A 25269-nucleotide genomic window follows, 5' to 3' on the forward strand; every position below is an offset into this window, starting at 1 on the left:
AACTGCAGGCAGAAGTGCAAAAAGCAGTAAAAGACGTTTGTCACTCCGTTCTCCAGCAGGAACCAGGACTGGCTCCAATTGAATTTGAATTCCCCCAGACCGTTCCGGGTAGGTTGGTAAAAACACAGGTAAAACTATAGAACAAAATAAAGCAAATCTCCATCCTATGATAAGCACACCTGGCCCCTCGGAGGACACCGCACACAAACATAAAATGCACTATAAAGAAGCCACGTGCTCCAATCCCTAGTCTTTGCGGACCTGCAGGGATTGTAACAAGACTAATTTCCCATGGGGTACAGAGAAAAAAGGATTTCATAAAATTTGTTCAAATTAATCAGTCTTAATTGCTCCTACCTCGAATTCAAATGTTCAAATGCCAACGCTCGAAAATGTTCATTTGCATTGACATGGACATTGGTTTGAATCATTTGCTTCAAATCTACTTTCAATAAGAAATGGGAATACCAGTCGCACTCTTTCTTTCACACCCAGTTCTTCTTTTATTTTGTCGTCCATTTCCACATTCCTATTTTTCTTCTTTTCTCTTCTAATAGTGATTCCATCCAGTGGATCTACACTCACTTTTGGTATTTTCTATACACTTCTCTGTTATTTACTGTCTTGTCTCCCTAGTTTTTCCTCACAAATGCCTATTTCTCAACGTCCCTTTCATTAATTATCCTTTTTTAGAACATTTTATGTGAACTACCTGTAATTCAAACGAGTCTCGGGGTGCAGGGAAAATGAATGGGCTCTTCACTCCTGTTGCACCTAACCTTAGTCCCTCCCAGCTTGGTGATGGGGCTGGGACCGCCAGTGCCTCCTTTATGTTATGAGTTAGGGTACACTTGTGTGCACGTCCCAGTTAGCAGAGCCTTGTGCTGGTGGAATGTTAGAAGGATGGAAAACTCTCTAGTAACTCCAAAGAGAGGACCACACTGAGAAGAAAACAGGGCAGGATGGTGTAGCGGTCAGCACAGTGTAAGTGGGTGTTGCACACCACCTCTAGTTCAAGTGTTGGCTCGTGGTGACTTGAATGGACAAAATGCCAGTGTGTCAAAGACAATGTATATATTTCAAAGGTTTATCCATGCCAGAAACAAGAGGAACACTGACATTTTAACCAATATATCAAGTGGGCAAACAAAAGCACCAAACCAGCAAAAGGCACAGAATGAAGCCAAGGGCTGTGTCCCTGCCAAAACTGTCCTATTTCTGTTTGGCTGTTTTAGAGTTTATCGCTGAGAAAATTCTCTATACGGTATTCCTAGTCAAACTATACTTTTGGTTTACTCCCCTATAACTTTGTTCTCACTGACCATTCTGTATGTAGTTTAGCTTATCTATGAGAGAGCACCGATATGTCCTTGGTTACGTTTGGTGTAGAATGGACTAGGGTGGGCAGATGGATGGCAAAGTTATCAGAAAACAAAATGGCCCATTTTTATAAAATTCGGTTCTCAATTTACTTGGTCATGTTTGATGTAGAATGGACTAGGATGGGCTGATGGATGGCAAAGTTTCGAGAGAACTTAATGTCCCATTCCTATAGAATTAATGTTTCAACCTTCTCTACAGGACGTAAAAGATTCCCCAGAGGTATATAAATAGTCTTTATATATTGCCTATGCTCAAGTTTGTAGACTGGTGAACATTACAGTGCTTTCCTTGACACCTGTTCCAGATGACATTGGCAGGCTAGGAGAGTGGTCAACTATCCTCGTCATCCTCCCCTTCTCCAGGTGGAGGAGAATCAGGGCAAATGGCTGCTGGTCTAGTCTCCCTGATATAGCTGAAGAATAAAGAAAATCTCTAAGTGAGCTCCTGTCCTCCGCCACAGAGAAGAACAAGCATTGGCATAGCCAATAGGTCTCGCCTTTGGGACCTTCTAAGTGTTTAGCCATGCAACGGTTGATGTTGTTGCACCAAGAATATTGTGCTGCATAACTAAATACTTACAAGGTCCCAAAAGTGAGACCTATTAGCTATGTGTGAGAAGTTGGCCTGGTATATGATGCTCACTAGTTAAAGTGATCACCTTGTACCATGCCAAGCAACCCTTATGGTGTGGTTGTAAGTCAACCTTTTCGGACTAGCTGCCCTAGTGGTAGCGTAGGCTAAGCAATCTTTGAGGCTAAACTCGTGAAGCGTGTTAAGCCAGCTGTTTTACCAAATGCAACCCCCTTTTATACCAATGAAAGGACACCACACATATATATTCAAAATATATATGTATTTATTTCTCAAAGTAACCCCTAGTCTCTTTATGAGCACAGGAGCACAAATCGTCAAACAAGATTACAGTAGAATACACAGAAGTTGCTCTTTATATGGATAGGCCCTGGTGGCCACTCGAACCATATACTAAAATAGTGGTATAAGTACCACGAACAGAAAAGGGAAAAGGCCTAGGGCCTCTAGAATCGCTGGGCCTACAAGGAGCTAACGTCAGTTAGTGACCAGGAGGTCCACGGGTGGCGTGTGCAGAGCAAATAGTCACACGCGTGCTCCCATAGGTTTCAATGGGTGCGTAAAAAGTACAAAGTTACTGCAAAGAGGATCTTCCGGATGGACTAGGAACTCAAGATTTGGAACACAGGCACTAGAGATGTATTACTACACGTGGGCACAGGTGTGCCAGCTTTACCTCACCCACAGGAAGCGGGTGCATAGGCCTCGAAGTGCGTCGGGTTTCTTCTATCTGTTCCGTGGAGCTTGAAGACAAAGATGCTGCAGGCGGTCGGTCCGGGAGAGATGCAGTGGATCCAAGAGTGGATCGGAGATGTTGAAGACCTGTAAGCAGAGGGGACAGTGTTCACAGTCACTAGCCAGTGACCAGCGTGGCACCAGGTGGGTACCAGGCGATGTCGGGTGCAAACAGGAAGAAAGGTGTAGCTCGTCTCTGCAGCCACGTGGTCCCTGGAGGTCGACGACGTCCAGGAGTCGGTTCACGAGCTGTCCCACGCAGGCTCTCGCTGTCGGCGGTGTCGGCGACTTGATCGAAGCAAACAAGCCTTGGCAAAAGCAATTGTTTTAGGAGATGAAATAAGCTGATGGTTCTGACCAGCAAGGTCAGAAGGACTGCTCCTTTGGAGGGGAGCAAGGGCCAGTCTGGAGCAACCAGACCAGCGGTGTATTTCTTGAAGTTCGTCGCCAAGATGGCCACTAGCCAGCGGGCCAGCAACCGGTTAGGCGCGTCGAGTGGCAAAATGCAGAAGGGCCCCACGCAGATCGTGGAGATGCTGGAGGGCTCACCTTTGGTGCAGATGCTGCTCGGGTGTTGGGCTTCTCAGATCCCAAAGCACAACTTGGAGGGAGCCTCGGTTGTTGCACTTGTCAGCTTGTCGTAGTCGTTCCAAGATGGCTGGCTCCACGTGTCTCGGTGCCTCCACGGGTCTCCTCTTTTCAGGGACTGTGGATCGGGCGGTGAGAGGTCTGGAGGTCCAGGTCTTGTCAGTCTCTGGGCTCGGGCTCCGGCGGGAGGCGGCGGCAAAGCAGACGTTGATTCGCTGGATGGTGCTTGCGTTAGCAAGGTGGTCACTCCCTGACCACAGGGGAGATTGGCTTCAGTCCTCTGTGCAGCAGAGCGTCGAAGTTCCCGTCTTCTTCTTAGTTTTAAGTTGATTCCAGGATGTCTGAAGTCTTAGGACACAGCTCCTACCTTTAAGCGGATTCTAGGGGCCGGACTACCTGCTAGGTCCCTCCCTATGGGTGGGACCAGGAAGGGGGGTGGTTACACCCCCAATCCTTTGTCCAGCTCGCCCCAGGCCCGGGACTGGTGTGCCCCAGGACCGGTTTGAACTGGCATATGCACCGAGGCTCCTTGTGAGCCACAGGCATGTCTGGTTTCTTTCAAGCCCTACCTGACCAATACACAAAATCCTGTCTGGGGTGGTGCACGCACCTCCCCTGGCAGGAAACCCTTTGTCCACACCTCCCAAGCTGGAAGGACTCCCAGCAGCAGGAGGGCAGACTTGTGTCTGTGGTGGCAGCATCCATTTTGTGGAGCTGAGGCTATGTCTGATTTTACCCGGGTTTCAGGTACTGTACATGTCGTGTCCCTCTAGAAGGGTGGAATGCTAACCCCGTCGCCAGAATTGGCGAGGGGTTAGTATTCCAATTCGTATGACACCTTACTCGACATGTTTTGATAAAGCCAAACCAAAGATAGCATTTAACCGCGAGGTTCATAATGCACTTAAGAGTATATGGTATGACGATATCTGGAAACAGTAGAAGGAAGTTGTTCCGACCACTGCAGACAGGCTCAGCTCATGCCAGAGCACCATCTCACATGGAACCACGCACTCTGCCTTCAGGATTGTTAAGGCCTGCCATAGGAGTGACTTATAGGTTACCAGGTGTCCCATTTAAGGTTAGGTATAGGTATACTACACCTAAGTAAGAGGTGATTACACCAACTTACCCCAGCTGAGTGATCAGCCAGTTGTGTCAAATTGTTAGGCCAAGCCTGGGGTGGCATAATACATGCTTCAGCCCTTGGCAGGCCTTGGGTACACCAATGCCCTGGGTACCTAGTGTACACTGGTACAGGGGCTCACAGGGTGATCCAACCAATTGGGTATGTACCTAGGGTACATGGAGTCCATTTTAAAGAGAGAACAGCCAGGCTGAGATCCTGAATGGCAGGATCTCAGGCCAACTAAGTCGAAAAACCAGCTAGACACTAGGCAAAAATTTGGGGGTAAGCATAGTCAGATATCCACCTTCCTACACTATGCCAATGCTTGTCTTAGTACTTTCTCCTGCTTTTGCCACTCCAGTACCTTGGAACGCTCAGGGGTGATTTGCTGCGCTTTATAAATCCTGCTTGTTTGATCGACTGCTCCTTAAACTGTGGTTCTGGTTGAATACATTTGTTTGCACCTTCCACACATATAAAGACAGCATGGCATAAACCACACACGAAGATTTGCAGAGACTAATCTGCTATTTATTGTGGGAGCGTAGGGGCAGCATTACCCACTCCAGGCTCCAGCCTGCTGATGAATCCCCCAGTGGACTCACCTGCCGAGAGAAGCAGCTGAAAGTGCCTCCCACCAGCTTGTAGACGATAGAGCCTACGTTATTTGTCGCAACCTCTCCTTAAAAGCTGCACCCTAAGAATACCCGTCTCCTGTATTGTATTCATTAATACCACGAACCAGGGCATGAAATTCCCACATCCCCCTCACTAAAGATCGCACCTGTTTCCTACTACTGTCATCTACCACACAGACACTGGCGTGAAGGCCTGAAACGGCTCCTGCAGACCACAAGACTAATCCCAATAACCAACCATAACTACCAACGAAACACTAACCGTGCGACCTGGAACAGCGTGGTGCCAGCTGAAAGCACATCGATGTCCCGTCATCTCGCCAGGTGCTGTAAATGCTATATAATGCACTTACAATACATTCTATAATTCACACTAAAACCATAACACTTAGCTGCCAGACAGTTGATTGTAGTTAATGCGCGCTGCTTAAAACGTCCCTTTTACTGCCTGACACTCATACTCGTCACCTACTGAACAGGCACAGAATAACCGAAGAGTCTGCCACCAACCGCTGGCCAATGGGGGACTCTAATTTAGTCTGCAAGCCCCGACTAGCAACATACTACGGCCACTTCTTGGCATCTCACAGTGGCAATCTGATATGGGATGATATTAAGTCCATCCCAGAAGCTCTCTCCACCACTTCTCCCTTTAACCCACACCTGCTCACACCCACATGTGCTTAGAAGCCCCTCATGCCGTTCACAGGCTTGGAGTCGAGGCTCACCAGGTAGCAAAGGAAACCTTGCTGAATTTGTGGATTCCAGTTACTTGAAACGGTGCGTTTGTGTTTTTCCCCCTGAAAATAACAGCTTTGGCCCTATTGTTTTGCATTTGACTTAACACTTTATACTTTTGCACTGAAATTACACTGAAATTTCACACTTGAATAATTATCCTGAGAAGTCTGTTCTCTAAAACATTGCTTATAGAATGCTCTGTGGTGTGGACTGTGGTTGTTCCACCACCCTCTGGCTGGTCTGTGGTGCTCGTGGGCAGTTGAATCTGCCCTGAGATTTGACAAAGTGCAATATTTCTTTGACCGTCAGGAATTCTCATTAGTTTATTAAAACCAGGCACTCTGAGGTTTCGTTAAAGCTTTTCCTTGAACTGAACGAAGGTCTCAAATTGCTTACATGGATTTTCACCTATTTTCCTCCCCTTTTTTCAGGAATAAAAGAGCTCAAGTGGATCGTCTGTCTGCAATCACCATGGCGCTTCAGTATGGCTCCGAGAGTGAAGAGGATGCCAGTTTATCAGGTAGGAAAGGAACTCTGTTTCAGTCAGTGGAACTTCTAGCCTGTGCATCTTTTAGAAATATGGGCTTCACCCTTGTACTTTTTTCCGGGCAGTGCTTTGCATTTTCCTCCACTGAGGTCCAGAGTCACGTAAGCCCATTGAAACTACTCCCTTTTTAGGTCTCGGCCTGGCGAAAGCAGCGCATGCGCTGCTCTGCCATGCAGAGGCCTTTTGGAATCGATACGATTCCAGCGTGCACGCGGGGAGACAGAAGATGTGCACGCGGGGTTTGGATGCTTTACTGGCGGCGTGATACACTGGGGAATTTTTTTTCGTCGCCAGTAAAGGCAGTCCCAACGTGCACATCTTCTGTCCGTCCCATGACGGGCCGCGCTTGTTTCTAATACCATCGCACAGACACCTGGTAAACCTGGTATCGCACCTAAACCGTGTTCTGTGCTCACGTTGCATTATTGAAAACGGGCTTAGGCTTTAATGCATACTTTTCTTGACTAGTCAGTGGTTTCTCAAAAACACACATTACCCCCTTTCAAATAGAACATAAACCAATCGTCGATCAATGGACAAAGTGTAACTGGCGATTACTGACAAAGAGGCCCAGGTGCCCCATGGCATAATGCCGTCTGTTTTGTATATCTCTGTTTGAGATTGAAATTGGCAGAACGCTTTTAAACATTGGTCTATCTGTGTCGGGGACAAGGCCTGCATCTGCGTGATAAATACAATTATCCAGTATTAGGGGTGTCTTTCATAGATTCACATGCCTGAATCATTCCCCGTCGTCGAGACGGGAGCCTCCGGTACATAAAAAAGTAATGTCCTATAGACATACATAGAGAAAAATAGGCCTACGGGCCTCCCCTTAGTAGCCTATCCTAGTCCTTATGTAAAAAGGACCAAATTCTTAGAGCCAGCCAATCAGATGTCGCCTCCCTCTAGAACCTTCCTGACAGGAGCCTCAGTCCCTCAGATTTTCTACCGCACCTTGTGCTAGGGAGTCTCCAGCCTGAGTTCTCCTCAGGATTTCTTTCAAACCAGATTGTTCACTTTTTAAGTGACTTACTTCTTCAAGGACTTGAACGCAGACCACTTCAGGCCTCTTATTACTGCAGTGAGTGTTTATTTCTTCTAAAACTCCTGGCATGTCTGAATCCCAGAAGAAAGCCCTTTTCAGGGCCTGCTCTTCATGTGGGAAGAAGAGGCTACATGTGGACGACAAGCATGACCTCTGCCTATATTGCCTTTATCCTGACCACGTGCCTAAGGACTGTAAAATATGTAGGTCTTTCCCTCACAAGACCTTGAGAGACAGAGAGGGTCGTCTGCTTATCTGGCTGGACAGGCTTAAGGACAGGGAGAGTGTGGTATCCTCAGAGGCAAGCTTTTCCGGAACCTCTGAAGTCTCCCTGAAGAGGCCGAGAGTGACGTCTCCTGGCCCCTCAGACGCTCCTCCTATAAAGACACACAAGAAGTCTTCAGAGGCAAGATCTTCAAAATCTTCAGTGTCTGACAAGGACTCTCTGACTTTTAAGAAGCCTACCCTGTCGGCCAGCAAAATTGCGACACCTTCCTCAGCGCAAAAAAGGGCACCAGGTCATGTCTCCACAGCGACGACAACTGTGTCCACAACGACAGCGTCGTCAGTCTTCTCGTCGACGACGACCACCCCTTCATCGTCGTCAGCAGGTACACCTATTTCGTCTGTTATACTGCTAAAACCGTCGTCGACGTCTAAGTCATCGTCGACGACGAAGATTGTCCCGTCGACGACGACATCGTCGATGAGGAGCCCCCCGTCGACGGAAGAGTCGACGACGAAGAAATCGAGGGCGTCGACGACGAAGGCTTCGACGACGAAGGCTTCGACGACGAAGGCTTCGACGACGAAGGCTTCGACGACGAAGGCTTCGACGACGAAGATGTCGACGATGAAGATGTCGACGACGAAGGCGTCGACGACGAGGGCATCGTCGATGAGGAAAACATAGTCGACGGGGACACCGTCGTCGTCGTCCATGGGTATTTCTGAGCCATGGAAGCAATCCGAACTAGTAGGAATGTCGTCTATGGCCCTACCACCGTTAACAACAGCACGGAAGACTGCAGGGGTTCCTGTACAGGGTTCTGGATCTGGCAAACTGACCAGAACACAGATTACACCGGAAACAACGTCTCCAAGTAAGGTGCAAACCAATTTGCCTATGGAGATTCTTCAGAGTGAGGAGTCGGAAGAAGAGCTCTTTGATCAGGCTACTTCCCCTTCTGAGCTGCACGTCAAATGTCAGAGCACGGACGAAGAACAGGAGGAGATGAGCGGCCAGGAACGCCCCGTCCGGGAACAGGTTCGCACGGAGGTCACCCCGATGGTATGCCTTCCCCTGTCGATTATTAATGATCTCAAATACCTTATCCGGGACTACAAGCAACGTTTCCCGGAATCGCCAGCACTGGACACAGGGGGCCCGGTGCCTACTACAAATCCACCAACGACAGCCCCAAAGCAAACACGACCAGCTACTCAGGTCTGCCACGAGAAACTGCCACCTCAGGTGATAGTCATCGGATGAGGAGGCTGAGGAGATGGAAGAGGGGGAGGTCCAGGAAGACCAGACGGACCAGGATGAGGAGGAGGAGTATGTGGCATCCTCCCCAGCTTCCCCACAACCGCGCCAAGCTGATTCACCGCCAGTGGATATTGGCGGTTTTCATAAGATAGTTGAACGAGCAGCAACGCGGTTTCATATGGTCATGGAATCGACGGAGACTGAGTGCTTCTTGCATGACTTCAAGGAGCAGACGAAGAAGACGACAAAGTCAATCCCAATTATTGACTTTCTCTGGGACCAGGGAAAGAAACTAATGCTGACGCCGGCTTCCGTACCTGCGGTTGTTCCACGCCTGGATAAAAAGTACAAGGCTCCATCCACGGCGCCAGCTTGCCTTAATGGACACCCGAAACCGGATTCGGTCGTGACCCAGGCGGCCCAGAAGAATTCTCATAACCCTTTCCCACAGGACAAGGAGGGCAGAAAGTTGGACACCATTGGCAAAAGGTTTTCGACCACTTCGGCAATGACCATCAAGGTGGCCAACTCCATAGCCCTGTTAGGGCGTTATAACCGCCAACTTTGGGAGGATATAGCCCCATATTTAGCGGAGCTGCCAAGCGCATTCAGGAGGAGGTCAAGACACTACTTTCTGAGGGCCAAACCTCGGCGGCCGAGATCATTGATTGTGCCATAGATGTGGCCATGACAGGCTTTCGTCAACTGGCTGGGGCTGCAGTCCTGCGCCGTCAGGGATGGCTGAAGGCAACATCGTTCAGGCAGGAAGTGCAGACGAAGGTGCTGGACATGCCCTTCGACGGACAACATCTTTTCGGAGATAAAATTGACGAGGCGCTCCAAGCTATCAAGAAGGACACTGATACGGCTAGAGCGCTTGGAACCTTGCAGGCAAGGAATCAGTCCTTTCGGGGCAACAAATCTAGAGGCCAGTCCTCCTACAGAGGATCCTACCAGAATAGGTCCTCGTATTCCTTCCAGAATAAGACCCAGTACCAGCAGAAGCAGCAACAAGGTCGGCAGTCTTCTTATGGAAGATCTAACTTCAGGGGTAAGAACCAGAAGAGGGGCACCGGCGGACGCCAGTGACCAGTTACTCCAGCCAGTCCAGCTACTATCTCCCTCATCAAAGATTGGAGGAAAATTGACCCATTTCCTGGAAAATTGGCGCCTCATCACCACGGATCGCTGGGTACTCCAACTACTAAGATTCGGCCATTCCCTAGAATTTACCACCATCCCACCTGCAACCCCTCCCCGCAGGTTCCCACACAAACATCTGCGACTGCTACTCCGAGAAATATCGGAGATGTTGAAGAAAGGAGCGATCGAGCGGGTTCCATCGGCTCAGAGGGAGAAAGGATTCTATTCCCGCTTCTTTCTGATACGCAAGAAGGAAAAGAAGTGGAGGCCCATTCTAGATCTCAGGGCACTCAACTCTTTCCTGAAGAGTCAGTCGTTCAGGATGGTGAGGCTCCAAGAAATACTAGGCATTCTAGAAAAAGGAGATTTCATGACATCCTTGGATCTTCAGGATGCCTACTATCACATCCCGATACTCAGGGGGCACAGAAAGTTTCTACGTTTCGAGGTGGCAGGACAGCACTACCAATTCAAGGTCCTGCCGTTTGGCCTCAAATCCGCTCCGTGGATTTTCACCAAGTGCCTTTCACCTGTGGCAGCTTTCCTGCGTCAAATGGGTCACCAAGTCTTCCCCTACCTCGACGACTGGCTGGTAAAGGCACCGACAGCTGCAGGCGCAACCAAATCCTCCAACGCCTGTACCAATCTTTTCCAACATCTAGGATTGACTCTCAATCTTCATAAATCCTATATGTCCCCAACAAGAAGCATCACCTTCCTCGGGGCGACCTTGAATACGGAATGCGCGAGGGCATTTCCTTCAGAAGAAAGAAAAAACAAGATCATATCTCTGGCCACGGCGGTGGCATCAAGGAAGTCCCTAAGAGTTCGCACCTTCAAATCACTCCTAGGAATGATGTCTTCTTGTATACTCCTCATCCCTCACTGCAGGCTTCGGATGCGTCCATTGCAAGAAGCCCTCACGAACCAATGGCTCAGAGTACGGGTTCGTTCAAAGACATTGTGAGGATAACACCGCGAATATCCAAGAGCCTCGAATGGTGGAAGGATTACAGGAATCTGTCTATGGGACTGCCGTTCCTGCTTCCAGCAGCGCCACTGGTGATCACCACCGATGCATCTCTGGCGGGCTGGGGAGCTGTCCTTCAGGACCTCCGAGTAAGCGGCAAATGGTCAGATCAGGAGCAGCATCTCCATATCAATCTTCTGGAGTTGAGGGCTGTGTATCTAGCGCTACAAGCCTTTTTACCACGCATTCAGAACTCCCAGGTGCTCGTCAGAACGGACAACACCACGACGATGCACTATCTCAACAAACAGGGAGGAACGCGTTCGCTCACTCTATCACGCGAATCGCAAAAGATCTGGAACTGGCTTGTTCTCCATGGGATCACTCTCAGAGCGGACTATGTCCCGGGCAAGGACAACACCATTGCAGATGCCCTAAGCAGACAGAAATCCCTCTCCCACGAATGGGAGCTCGACGAGAATACGCTAACGCACATATTCTCAGAATGGGGAGTCCAAGGAATCGACCTGTTTGCCACCAAGGAGAACGCCAAATGCCCAAACTACGCAAGCTGGCATCCCCAACCAAGGTCACTCGGAAATGCCTTTTCCATAGGCTGGTTCAGCATATTTGCGTACGCTTTTCCGCCGTTCCCGATGATTTCCAGGGTCCTCAGGAAGCTGAAGGCGGAGCCTTGTACCCTGATCCTAATTGCCCCGTTCTGGCCGAGGCAGCACTGGTTCTCGGACCTTCATCGCCTCTCCATCAGGACACCGATTCGTCTGAAACAGCACCCGAACCTGCTGACAATGTACAACGGGCAGGTGCAATTCCCGAACCTGCAATCACTCAGGTTATCGGCCTGGCTCCTGAGCACAGAGAGTTCGGTCATTTAAACATCCCGCAGGACTGCAGGGACGTGCTGGCAAAAGCGAGGGCGGACAGTACCAACAAAACCTACTCTCTCAAATGGAAACGCTTCTGCGTATGGTGTTTAGAGAAAGGCCTGAGACCACTCCATATCACACCTGAACAGATATTGCCATATCTACTACACTTGGCACAGTCGGGATTGGCGCATGCATCCATAAAGGTGCATCTGGCGGCCATTTCACGTTTTACCAGGACTTACAAAGGCCCGTCTCTCTGGTCCAGTAGGCTTATCAAACAGTTCCTCAAGGGACTATATAGGTCCTTCCCAAGACCTAGACGGGTCCCACCGACGTGGCACCTCAACTTGGTCCTTAACCAACTCATGAAGCACCCTTTTGAGCCCATTCATCGAGCTTCCATCAAGTACATCTCATGGAAAACGGCTCTGCTGCTCGCTCTAACATCTGCCAGGAGAGTCAGCGAGCTGCAAGCTCTCTCCATTCAGGAGCCCTTCATGCAGTTTAAACATGACAGGGTGGTGCTGAGGACAAATCCCAAGTTCATACCGAAAGTGCCTTCAGACTTTCACCTCAACGAGCCGGTGGTTCTACGTTCCTTCTTTGCAAACCCTACCACGGCAGCAGAAAGGACGCTCCACTCTCTGGACCTCAAAAGGTGTCTTAAGTTTTACATAGACAAAACAAAGAGCTTCAGGAAGTCATCACAGCTATTTGTGGCCTACAGTAGGCCAAGGTTGGGTATGCCTCTAACAAAACAGAGCATCTCACGGTGGATCTCCTCAGCGATAGCATTCTGCCATGACGGGGCCGGACGTCCTTTAAGAGACAGGGTGGAAGCGCACTCCACCAGAGCGATGTCCACATCAGCAGCGCTGTTCGCTGGAGTGCCGATTTTGGACATCTGTAGAGCGGCGACGTGGAAGTCACCGCACACCTTCTCCAGACACTACTGCCTGGATGCTGAACTTATGAAGGATGCGGCAGTGGGCCAGGCGGTGCTTCGCCATCTATTCCAGTGAGGTGAGCCTTCCAACATCCCGCCATCCGGGTATGCACATCTCTTGCTGCTATGATATATTGATGTATGCCAATGTTTCAAACTGATATGGTAATATGTGTATTATCTAAAATGGCTATATGGCATGATTACATCAGAAATGTGCATAATGTATTGCTGACTACTCTGATTCAGGCATGTGAATCTATGAAAGACACCCCTAATACTGGATAAGAAACGCGTTACTTACCTGTAACAGCAGTTATCCAGTATTGGTGTCTTTCATAGATTCATATGCAACCCTCCCGCCTCCCCTGGAAGGACTCTCGTCTCTCTCTGACTATATTACGCCTACCTAGCTTGGTGCGTACGAAAATCTGAGAGACTGAGGCTCCTGCCAGGAAGGTTCTAGAGGGAGGCGACATCTGATTGGCTGGCTCTAAGAGTTTGGTCCTTTTTACATAAGGACTAGGATAGGCTACTAAGGGGAGGCCCTTAGGCCTAGTTTTCGCTATGTATGTCTATAGGACATTACTTTTTTATGTACCGGAGGCTCCCGTCTCGACGACGGGGAATGATTCAGGCATGTGAATCTATGAAAGACACCAATACTGGATAACTGCTGTTACAGATAAGTAACGCGTTTCTTCGGTCATACCGAAGACGTTTGTAGCCATCAGGGACCTTTTAAAGGAAGCCTCCGAGCTGAGAACTTCGTGGTTTTGGAAGGAAGTCTACGTAAAGTCTATTTTAAGGATTTCAGATGCATGTTAACCTGTTATTAATGCTGATTTATTCAATATTAGATTTAATTAGTACAATATATTTTGACAGGTGTATCTGTGTCGCCTAACTTCTTTGGCACCACACCTAATACAAAAATCGGGAAGTGGCACTTGCCCGAATAAACAAAACTACTATTCAATAATAACTTCTGATGTGCATCTAAAAAGAACTGAATATTTTTCTCCACAGTTCTGCAATAGTCGACCCAAATGCCTCGTTACCTCATAGACCCAAAGAAACCGGTTGCAAATTGCTATTGGACTTTATACTCCTGTTTCTGTTCAAGATGAATACTTAAGACAATTTTTCAAATACGGAATTATTTACATTAAATATAATTTCGGACTCGAAATAGTACAGTTGTGTGTTTTGTTTTTCGAATTTGTGTGTGTTTTTCAGTTTATCATCTATTCTCAAACTTCCTGCTCCTAAGTGTGAAAAAGTTGTCAGTTTCCACTTTTCGGGCTGACATCAGTGGGGATGGTGTACCATAAACCCTTGTTATCTTTTAAGCAGAGATAAGTGCCCGTGTGCCTGCCAAGCAGAGCTTCAGCGGCCATACTGATGGAATAACCCTAAAATATTACACGCAGAGCTAATGGTAATCCTCGGTTAATTTGAGAAGTGGGCCCAAGACAAACACTGCCCCAGCCCTCGCCTCTTCTTTCGTTTGACGGCGAATCACCCAGGACCCAAATCCAATTTTCACTCGCTGCCTAATCCTGAAATATAAACACGCCCCATAGGACCTCTGTAAACACCATCAGTGACGGAGGGGCACAGAGAGCCCTCATCTGCCGTGGCAATGGAATTAAAATGCATTCACAAGCTGTGCAACAGATTTACAGCCTGCAAGAGAAGCGCAGATGGATGGATGGATGGATAGATAGGTAGGTAGATAGGTAGATAGATGGGTAGATAGATAGGTAGATAGATGGGTAGGTAGGTAGGCGTGGACGTGTGTATATAAAGATGCTTATACCAATTCCACTCTCCAAACTCGCATGTTATGTACACAATGTCACATCATTGTAATATCAGTGCTAGGACAGGGACACAAAGGGTACTTGAAACCTTTTGTATTGTACCTAAAGAAAAGGGGTCACACTTATTGGACAACATAGACATTCTGCGTTTTACAGAGACGTGCCTGGCATGGATTATACTCCTAATCTGGTACCCACTTCTGCAATGAGGGTCTGCAAAGAAGACCACCAAAGACTAAGCTTCCCCTCACAATCTACAGCGCCAGATCTTTTGGGGTGAATAAATACAGCCAGCTGGCTCCTGGTCAATTAGGCCAGAAAAGAAGGGGTGGTGGGGGGAGATTGAGGGGTTGAAAAGCAAAAGGCACATACCATACTACTGTGACCTACAGAGTGCGAGCGAATCGAACTCTTCCTAATCTGTGGACTTTGAAACTGCCAGGCAGAGTCTCGGCTGCCCCACTTGGCTAAACTGTGTGAATTTGGGACACGCTCTTAAAAGACCATGGCTCGGTTCCCTCGTGCGTGAAAAGTGGGAACATAAAGACAGACACATGCCCCTCATTATACTGCATACAAGTTCCTTCAGAGATGCTGATCCCGGTAACCTTTGGCCCGCTGTAACGCCGTCTTCGAAAGGGAAAGCAAGACACACGTACATGACTTGATCGCCAGATGCTCGCATCACTTCAACTCTTCGACTCGAGGGGGTCCCTGCGTTATCCGAGGCCAGCTGTGAACTCTCACGAGCGCTCGAGCTGCCCGCTACTACGCCTGGCTAAAGTGATAACTTTGTCGCCGGACTTCTCGCACATTTAGAAGGCAAATGTTCTCCCTGGTGCCAGTGGACCAGCCACAGACCTGACACTGGGCCACTAAGAAGAGGGAGACGGGTGGGCTGAGGGCTGGGGGCTGAGGGCGACGGGTGGGCTGAGGGCTGGGGGCTGAGGGTGACGGGTGGGCTGAGGGCTGAGGGTGACGGGTGGGCTGAGGGCTGGGGTCTGAGGGTGACGGGTGGGCTGGGGGCTGAGGGTGACGGGTGGGCTGAGGGCTGGGGGCTGAGGGCTGGGGGCTGAGGGTGACGGGTGGGCTGAGGGCTGGGGGCGGAGGGCGATGGGTGGGCTGGGGGTTGAGGGCGACGGGTGGGCTGGGGGGTGACGGGTGGGCTGGGGGCTGGGGGCTGAGGGTGACGGGTGGGCTGGGGGCTGAGGGTGACGGGTGACGGGTGGGCTGAGGGCGACGGGTGGGCTGAGGGCGACGGGTGGGCTGAGGGCGACTGGTGGGCTGAGGGCGACTGGTGGGCTGAGGGCGACTGGTGGGCTGAGGGCGACTGGTGGGCTGAGGGCGACTGGTGGGCTGAGGGCGACTGGTGGGCTGAGGGCGACTGGTGGGCTGAGGGCGACGGGTGGGCTGAGGGCTGGGGGCTGAGGGCGACGGGTGGGCTGAGGGCTGGGGGCTGAGGGTGACGGGTGGGCTGGGGGCTGAGGGTGACGGGTGGGCTGGGGGCTGAGGGTGACGGGAGGGCTGGGGGTCTTTGGGGGCGACAAACATTCGCCACAAAAAAAACGAGTGGGAAGTCGGGCAATAAATCTATCTCTGTAAATACTTGTCTTTCAGTAGCTGTTTTTTTTTTTTTAGCTTTTCTGCCTCGTGTTTGTTATCCACCCTCTCACGGGGCCTCTGCGACTAAACAAGCCGGTATTAATTTTATTTACTTCTGCCTAGAGCCTGGTAGGTTGGAGAAATAAAACCGCAGACTCTCGAAGTTTCAAACATATTTATTTATGGCAGAAAAATGATATATGCAAAGATATTTACGAAACAATCATAAAACATATTGAATGCATTTAGACACCGGCTCTATTTGCATTTTTTTTATACGCACGGATCGTCAATAAATAAAATGATTTCACTTTGTATCTGTCCTTCCAGAGGGAAAAAAAGGAAAATAAAACGAGCATTAAAAATGCAATAGGTCTCGCCTTTTATTAAGTTAGTCATTTGCTTAGCTATACAATACCATCAGCAAAGCAAATGGCTTTAACTTAATCAAAAGCTAGATCTATTGCATTTTCAATGCTTGTTTCTTTCCAAGACATTAGAACTGGTATCTGATGTCGGGGAGGCACCCTGTGAGAAAGTGCCTCTTTCTGCATGCTTGGCCCCCACTTGTTTGCCTGGTTTTAATGTGGTTTCATATGTAAGGCCCAGGGTACCTGCCATCCAGGTCCCCTGGACTAGTGCTCCTTCCTTAAGACAAACTCCCAATTGGCTCTTTTGCCACCTTTAAGTCCCTAGTAACTGGTACCCTGGGGACCTAGGGCCTGGGAGCTGAAAAGGGTCCCCTTGCCACTGCCCTTGTACCCTACATGCGCCTGGGAGGGTGACGATGACCAAGTCGACATGGCCCCTGCCCGGGTGCCATGCCAGCTAAAACTGTCTGGAGGCATAGATAAGTCACCCCTCTAGCAGGCCTCACAGCCCTAACACAGGGTGCACTATACCACAGGTGAGAGCATAGCTGCATGAGCAGTTATGCCCCTACAACATTGGGCACCATTTCCCAATATTGCAAGTGCCAGTGAAGCTACAGAGAATACATAGGCTGGGAACTCGGCAACTCAAGTTCCACAGCACCATGATGGCTTTACTGAATATAGGAATGTTTGGTACCAAACGTCTCCTTGCTTTAAATACACACTGATGCCAGTGTAGGATTTAATGTGCCATGTGCCCAGAGGGCACCTCAGAAGTTCCCCCCCCCCCCCCCCCCCCCCCCCTGAACCCCTACCAACCCTAGTGTCATCTCTGACTGGCTGTAGGCTGCCAACCACCACCAGACATGTTTCTGGACCCGTGGGTAGAGAGCCCCTGCTCTCTGGGACCAGAAACAATACAAATCCTGGGCAGAGGTCACACCTCCTCCCACAGGATGGGCCAGTGCTCAAAGAGGGAAGCTTCAAAGACCTGCTGCCTTTACAATGTGACCCCAGCATCTGCTCCTAGCCACAGATGGCAGCCCCTGGTTTACATCCCCCACCTTGGGCACGAAAATTCCAAAAGATAAGCGATGTACCCACCTCTGCCAACCCCACGACTTAGCTCACTTTGCAGTCCCCGCCGTTTTGAAGATGGGGGGACCCCTCCGATCAGGGCTAGGCCTATGTCCCCTCCCATAAGAGGGTGGCATAATAGAGGGTGTAGTCACCCCAGGTGAGGTGCCCATTGGCCCTACCTGTTACTCCCCTAAACTGCCTCCTAAATTTAGTATTTTGGTGGCTCCCCCAGACGTGGCCCTCAGACCTGCGATGACCTAAACAGCAAGAAGACGATCCTACATAGAAGACTGAAGATGGCCACTGCCTTGGCCCCACCCCAACCTGCCTGTCTCCAGCTTCTGCGAACCTGCGACCCTTCTTGCAGCCAGCAACCCCTGAAACCCGGGGGGCTGCCCTCAACAAGGACTCCTGTCTCCAACGGGCCTGTCCAGGCAGACACATACTCCAAAAACCGCCACAATGAGGCCCGACACTGGTCGATGTACATCCCTGCTGCAAAGGAACTCCAAGAACAGCCACAGCTGAGGACCAACCCTGGTGTCGACGCGACTCACTGCTACCCAAGATCTCCCAAACACTGCAGTGTTAGAGGGCCAGCAATTGTGTTGATGCGACTCTACCCTTCTCCAAGCAGGCATTGCAACTGGATGACCTCGAAGGATCCTCTCGGACCCACGACCCAAGTCGCCCACAGCTCTGGGCACAAGAGCCTGTATCCTTCTAATAATGGTGCTGCCAGTCACCTCCTGGACCGCCGTCCCCGATTACGATCTCTCCAAGACGATCAGACTATGGCAGACCCCCATCTGAACCACAGCCATCGACCACCAGCGACGGTAACTGTGATGGCTACGTGCTGAAATCTATCCCACACATTGTTCATCGACCTAGAGGGTAAAGATCCTTGTCGGTATAAACGCCTCAGCAAAGGTACTGAAATCCGCACCATACGGGTGCTCCAGTCGGGCACATGCATAATCTTTTCCTGCATGCATATTTATATATTTGTATGTATCAATATGTTTGTGGGAATGTGGGTGAATGTGTTCGCTTTCAAGTGCATGCCTGGACAGATAAGTAGGTTTTCTTGGACTTCGTCTGTGTTGCTCAAAATAGTGATCGTTTTTGAGTGAATCCACAGTACCTAAACAATCTCTTTTGCCTTGAAGCAAGTTGTCTTTGCTAGAGCCAGTAGGCCATCGCATGTTTCCTCCCACAGTGAAACTTCCTGCTCTCCTTTCACTGTTTGAGATCTGCATTTTTGGGGGATATTACGCCTCTAAGGAGCTGTTCCTCTTGTCACCTGAGGAAGCCTAAACCATTTTCACGAGGGGTCCTGGCTGCATGATCTCGACAGCAGGTGATCATTTCCTTCTCATCCTCCGCCCAGGATCAAAGGGCCCCCTTGAAATTTAAAAAGTGCACAGCCCACCTGCGTGACCTAGCTTGAGAATTGGATATTGTCCTTTGACCAGTACATAGTTTAAAGATTTGATCGAGGAGGACCTGTTAGTGCAGGAAAGACCACCACATGTATCCAGGTGTGGGTCTTGTGAGAAAGTGGCTCTGGAGAAGTGTGGCTCAATGGTTAGAGCGGCAGACCCTGATGCAGAGGTCTAGCCCAGGACCAGGGTTCAATTCCCCGCCTCGGCGGGTCTTGGGCTAAAAAATTCCACGGACCTGATAATTCTCGCCTCGGTGCCTATTCCAATCATGGAGTCCCACTCTGGACAATAGCTTGCTTTATCTCCATAACAGCCCCCACAACGCTAAGGATGCCTGGCCTCCACCTTGGGGGTGCCCAGGAGTGGACGCCACACAGGGAAAGCCAGGATGGGTTCCACAGCGGTATTCGTACAAGCGCCTTGAGACCCTTGCGGGTGAGTAGTGCGCTATACAAGTATCAAATTTACATTTACATTTATATACTGTTCCCAGATAGGTACGGGGTGTACAGAGTCCACAGTCCCCAGAGGCTTGACAGAGGCTAAAGTTAGATATAGCCTTACTCTCTAAAGTGGTAGCTTGGTCGAGCAGTAAGGCAGTATCAGAGGACAGTGTAAAGCATTTGTTGTACACACTCAGTCAGCAAATGGTCTCACACACTCAATAACTGAACTCTAGGCCAATGGTTTATATATTAAAAATATATGCTTGTTTTATTTTAGAACCAACAATTGGAATTAAAATATACTTTCTCAGAATGAGATGCTTTATATACATACTTTTGCAATATGCAATTGACTTTTGTAAACAGTTACAAGTGGTTGCAATAGGCAACACTATTTTAAACACAATCATGCATTGAGTTAAATGGAAGGTTCATGTTATTTGCCACAGATTACTTTTAGGATTACTTTTGGAATTCCAGGACTGGATCCTAGATTCAGTCCTGGGTCAGTACTTAGAATCAAGTGATGAAAGTCGACTTAATTACTGTGATGATTTTTTAAATCATATTTAGCTATTTTAAAAGGTGACACTTAGAAAATATTTCAAAGAAAACAGTCAATGATTCCCTATGGAAGAAAATTCAGGTTGCAGGTACAGTATGTTCTCGTTACTTTTGTAATCTAGTACTGGGTGCCTAGACTCAGTACTGGGACCTTTATCCAAAACAGGTAAGTAATTAAGTTGTCAGATATTATACGATTTTTAAAGAATATTTAAAGATTGCAGAAATTGACACTTAGAAGAAATTTCACAGAAAAACAGTCAATGATTTCCTATGGGAGAAAATTGGGTTACTGGTAAGTACAGTTATAAGTATTTTTGAGAGTCAGTGCTGGGCACCAAGATCCAGCACTGGGAGCTCACCTAAGAGCAGGTGAGTATTTTCGTTACTCGGCTGATTTTTGGTGAATATTTTAAGATTTGAAAAGTCCACACTTAGAAGAAATTTCAGGAAAAAGCCAGTCAATGTTACCCTACGAAGAAAATGGAGTTATCGGTTTAAAGGTAAGTACTCGACTGGCAGAGTTGAGGTTCTGGGCATAGACTCAGGGGTCCCCCAGGGTCAGGTAGGTACAGTTGGTTCACCCTCAGCGACTCTAGCGCGGCCGGGTGCAGAGAGAGTTAGGCCCAATGTTATCCTATGAGGGATAGGGGGGGCCTTGGTTGGTGGCTGCTGACTAGCAAGCTACGCGGCTGTGGGAGCTGGGCTCCTGGTCACTTACTTAGGGCAAGTGGGGAAGTAGGTAGGTGTAGAGGTTGCACTGCTAGGGCCACTCGGGCAGCAGGGTGCAGGGTGCTTTTGAGCCTTCTGGCGCTCAATTGGTTTCAATGGGAAATCTCCGGTTTAGAAAAAGACTGCAAGCTCGGGGACGAGGATTCTTCAGGTGCCACCACCACTTCGAGAGGTAAGTTGGGTAGTTGGAGGATAGGTAGGTACCCCGGGATTGGGCACAGGGGGCCGCGGGGCGCCGCGTGCAGGGGTGCCTTTTGGTGTCGGGAAATCTTACCCTCTGTTGATCGCGGTGGGGGGGGCACCTTATTCTGAGGCTGCAGGCTTCTTCAGGAGTGTCAAGGGAGGTCCTTGGGTGCCGGACTCGGGGTCACAGTCGCCGTGGGGAAGTCCTCGTGGTCTTTGTTCACTCTGGCACTGGCCAGGCTTGGCTGGTGCAGAGTGTGCTGGGTTCGCGGTTCCGGGCTGCTGCCAGGGATTAGAAGTAGGTTTTGAGTAGAGCCTCTACTCATGGGTGTCCCAGGGGCTTAGAGTCAAAAGGTAGCCAGGTCCTCCGGGGTTTGTGAGGTTGCTGGCCACAAGAGATGCCGGGTGGAGCAGGAGCAGGTTCGAGGGTCGACAGGCCGGTAGGGCTGGGGCCAAAGCAGTTGGTGTCTTCCTCTTCTTAGCAGCTGCAGGGCAGGTCTTCTTTCTTCTTGCTCTTCTTTGTATTTTGCAATCTGGAATCTGGGGAAGGAAGGTTCAGGGTGCCCCTAAATACTAGATTTAGGGGCGTTACAGGTAGGTGAATGGCAGGGACCAATGGGTCCCTGTCCTGGGGTGGGTACACCCCTTATCCTGCCTCTCTCCTGTGGGAGGGGGGCTGGAGCCTAGTCCTGATTGGGCAGGGCTTCCCATCTTCAAGATGGTGAGAGCCCGGAGATGTGCTTCACCTCGCCTCCCCCACCTGAGGGGTGGGGTTGGCAGGCTGGCACATCCCTGTCCTTATTTGGGGTTTCCGGCCAAGCTTCCCGCCAGAGTGGGGGGTTGCAGTGGCCTGGGGAAGCTCACAGAGGCCTTTGAAGCTTCCCCCTGCCCATCCTGGGGGAGGAGATTTAGCACCTCGCCCAGGATGTGCATTGTTGCCGACCCAGGAGAGCAGGGGCTCTCCTACCCAGGGGTCCAGCAACATGTCTGCTGTGTGGCAGCCTAGGCAGCCTCAGAACAGACGTGGATTGTAGGTTTAGGTTTCAGGGGGCCTCTCTAAGATGCTCTCTGTGGTGCTTGGTACATTAAATCCCACACTGGCATCAGTGTGGATTTAATGTGCTGAGCAGTTTGATACCAAACTTCTCAGTCTTCAGTGCTGCCATTATGGTGCTGTGGAGTTCGTGTTTGACGAGCTCTCAGCACCATGTACTCTTAAATGGCAGCACTGCACTTACAGGACCCAGGAATGGACCTGGGTACTGTAGGGGCACAGGACTCCTGTCAATGTGCCCACACCACTGGCATAGGGCACCCAGCCAGAGGGGTGGCTGATGTATGCCAGGGCAGTGTAGGTTGTGGACATGGCACACAGAGATGTGTGCCATGTCGACTCTCTGTTTTGTCTTGTATCCAGACACTCAGCCTGCAAGAGCAGTGTGTGTGTTAGGGTACAGGGCCTCTAAGGGTGGCAAAATGAGTGCTGCCGCCCTTAGAGGCCTTCCCTGGTCACAAGGCCCTGGGTACCTAGGGTACCATTTACCAGGGGCTGACATGTGGCCAGGGTTTGCCAATTTGGGTTTTGGCTGTTAGGCAGTTTTTAGGGAAGGAACACATACCCTGGGCACCTGATTGGCAGGAGCCCAGGGCACAAGAAGGAAAAGTGCATCAGCTATTACGCAAAAAAGGGGGGGGGTTTACTGCAACAGAAACCCACTTTCTTACAGGTCTGCATCACTGTTCTCTCTCCAGAGGGGCCTAAGGTGCTGGACCTGCAGATCCGATGTTAGCAGAATCTTACCTGCCTCTCCGAGGCGCTGAAGCGGTGGAGGAGGGGGTAATGATCTGATCCACTGGGCACAGCTAAGGCCCAGCTGACGTGGCCGACATATGTGAAGGACATCGCAATAGACAAGGACCCCACCCCAAGGACTGTCGCCCCAATCCAACACCACTGAGAAGAAACAACCAGCATGATGGCCTCTGGGTCCAGGAGAAGCTTGAAGGTGCTTGTACCTACTTTCTAGCCATACTGTAGCAGTCCTTAGAAAGTCCTACATCACCTCCCTCACCCCACTTTGAGGATCCCATTGTCTGAAGGCCACGTTTCCAGAACCATTTGATTAGATTTTTTAGCTATAGCAGTTCCGGAGATTGCATTTTAAACCCCAGTTCACTACCTCCATTCTAAGCTAGTGCTCCACGGTCAGCGGCTTGCCCGGTGTGGGGGCTTCTGGACCCGAGGGTATCACACAGCTTTAAAATATTTACTTTGACTGATGGCTTCAGTGATGCAGACCTCCTCCCTCTGACACCCAGGGTGAACTGGCACACTAGCTTGTATTGTCTCCCTGCCCCCGTCCCAGTAATCCAGTGCCTACTGGGCTTGGACTCCATGGACAGTAGCTCACTCCCCCTTGAACACTACCAGAAATCCCCTAAAACCAAGTGTTTTATATACCAAGAAGGTTCTTGCACAGGTCCTCTTGAGACATGTTTGTCTAGGCTACATATACATTTGTGATGGATAGAGGCATAGTTTTACTTGATTTACTCAAGGACACTAATGCGGCAGTGCGATATTCAGGTGATCAGAAGATCTCGCACACCTTCCCTATACGGAGTTGGGTCCGCCAGGGTTGTATCTTGGCCCCTTTTTTATTTAACATCTATATCAATTACTTTGAGAAGCCCTAACTGGAGACCAAGGTTGATTTTCCTCGGATGAAACGGCGAGGTCTCCCAGTCTTTGCTGTACGCGGACAGTGCTGTTTTAATGGCGAGGACCGAACGGGGCCTGCAAACCCTTTTAGACTCATTTGTTCATTTCATGGGGGAACAGGACTTGAAGGTTAACAACTCTTAAGTCCTACATCATGCAAGTGGGGGCCCATTGTAGCAGACCTTACACCTTTAAGGTAGGGTCGTCACCGATCCTAAAGTCGTGTCTTTTCTCCTACCTGGGGGTTTTGATAGATGCTAATTTTTAATGGGGCCCCAACTCCTTCTTAAGAAAAATGACATGGCACGGGACCCTGCAGCCATATTTAACTTTGCCTCTAGATTATGGAAAAGACCAGTAGGGGCCCTATTAAAGATCTATAGGGCCAGGTGCATTTCTAAGGCTTTTTATAGCAGCAAAATCTGGGGGTGTATCAAATCAGATCTCCAAACTGTGGGAAACCACTCTTGAGACAACTTCTATCCGTCCCCCAGGGTACTCGCGCCTACCCTGTGCACGAGGAGCTGGCACGACTTGTACCTCTGAGTTAATAGCATTTCGCCTGGTGGCCCTATGGTTAAAAATGTGGGCAGATAAGGGGACCACGTTAAATAAAGCGATCTTAAAAGACTTGTTGGCCTTAGACCATGCCTCTCGCGTGCTGTGGTTTAAATACATTGAAGGAAGTCCGATGAGGATGGAAGACCTTTATATTTATCTGGACCGTGTCAATAAGACGGATTTAAACACCATTAAGGCGGCCTTTCTGGAGCAGCAGAGGGTGGCCAGGGAAGGGAAGGAATTCTGAAGCCCAGTGTTCATCATTTTATTATGGTAAGAACCACCCACCTGGAGGAGCCGTATCTACTGTGTTTCATAAATTCATATGATTGATTTTTACTGACTAGGTTCAGGGTTGACCTTTTTTATCTTTGTTTAGCCCATTCGAGGGGGCAAAGCAAGGGTCATACACTTCCGGCCTTTGGTTGCAACGAAAAATGTACACAGCATATGGTAATTTGTACAACGTTCTGTAGTTTTTACAATAACCCAAGGAAGTCTTTTTTTAATTCCGTTTAAAAAAATTTTTTTTTTAAAAAGCACATTTTAGGCAAGTGCGACCCACTTGTATTTTTTTTACAAATGCTTGCAGGCAGCATTGTTTTTATGTACTTGTCTTTTTAAAATCTGCTATTAGACTCTGGTCCAGCTGTGAATAACTAGGTTGTGTTACGCCTCCCCTTCCCGGCACTTTGCACTTTGTAATGCTTGGCTTTATGTCTGATCCCCTCGAACTCATAGAGTGGTGAAATATTGTGCCCTGGATCAAATCTTTATCAATGTGGTATTGTTTGTAACCCATTTGTGTCTTTGCATTTGTGTGTTCGTTTATCTCTGTCCTTGTATTTTGGTATGCTGCTGAAAGAACTGTTTTTTAATGTATTTTTTTTGTG

General features: G+C 49.4%; 1 protein-coding gene across 9 annotated transcripts in view; it reads left to right on the forward strand.

Annotated features, from left to right (window-relative positions):
- Positions 1 to 25269, forward strand: part of PBRM1 (polybromo 1) — a 552328-nt gene that overhangs the window by 138238 nt on the left and 388821 nt on the right. For all 9 annotated transcript variants that reach the window (XM_085624202.1, XM_085624197.1, XM_085624200.1 and 6 more), the window contains exon 10: positions 6237 to 6325. In XM_085624202.1, coding sequence (XP_085480328.1) covers positions 6237 to 6325 — 89 coding nt within the window. The remainder of the gene's footprint in view (positions 1 to 6236; positions 6326 to 25269) is intronic.

Source organism: Triturus cristatus, chromosome 9 (genome assembly GCF_964204655.1).
Source record: "Triturus cristatus chromosome 9, aTriCri1.1, whole genome shotgun sequence".
In the NCBI taxonomy this organism is placed as follows: domain Eukaryota; kingdom Metazoa; phylum Chordata; class Amphibia; order Caudata; family Salamandridae; genus Triturus; species Triturus cristatus.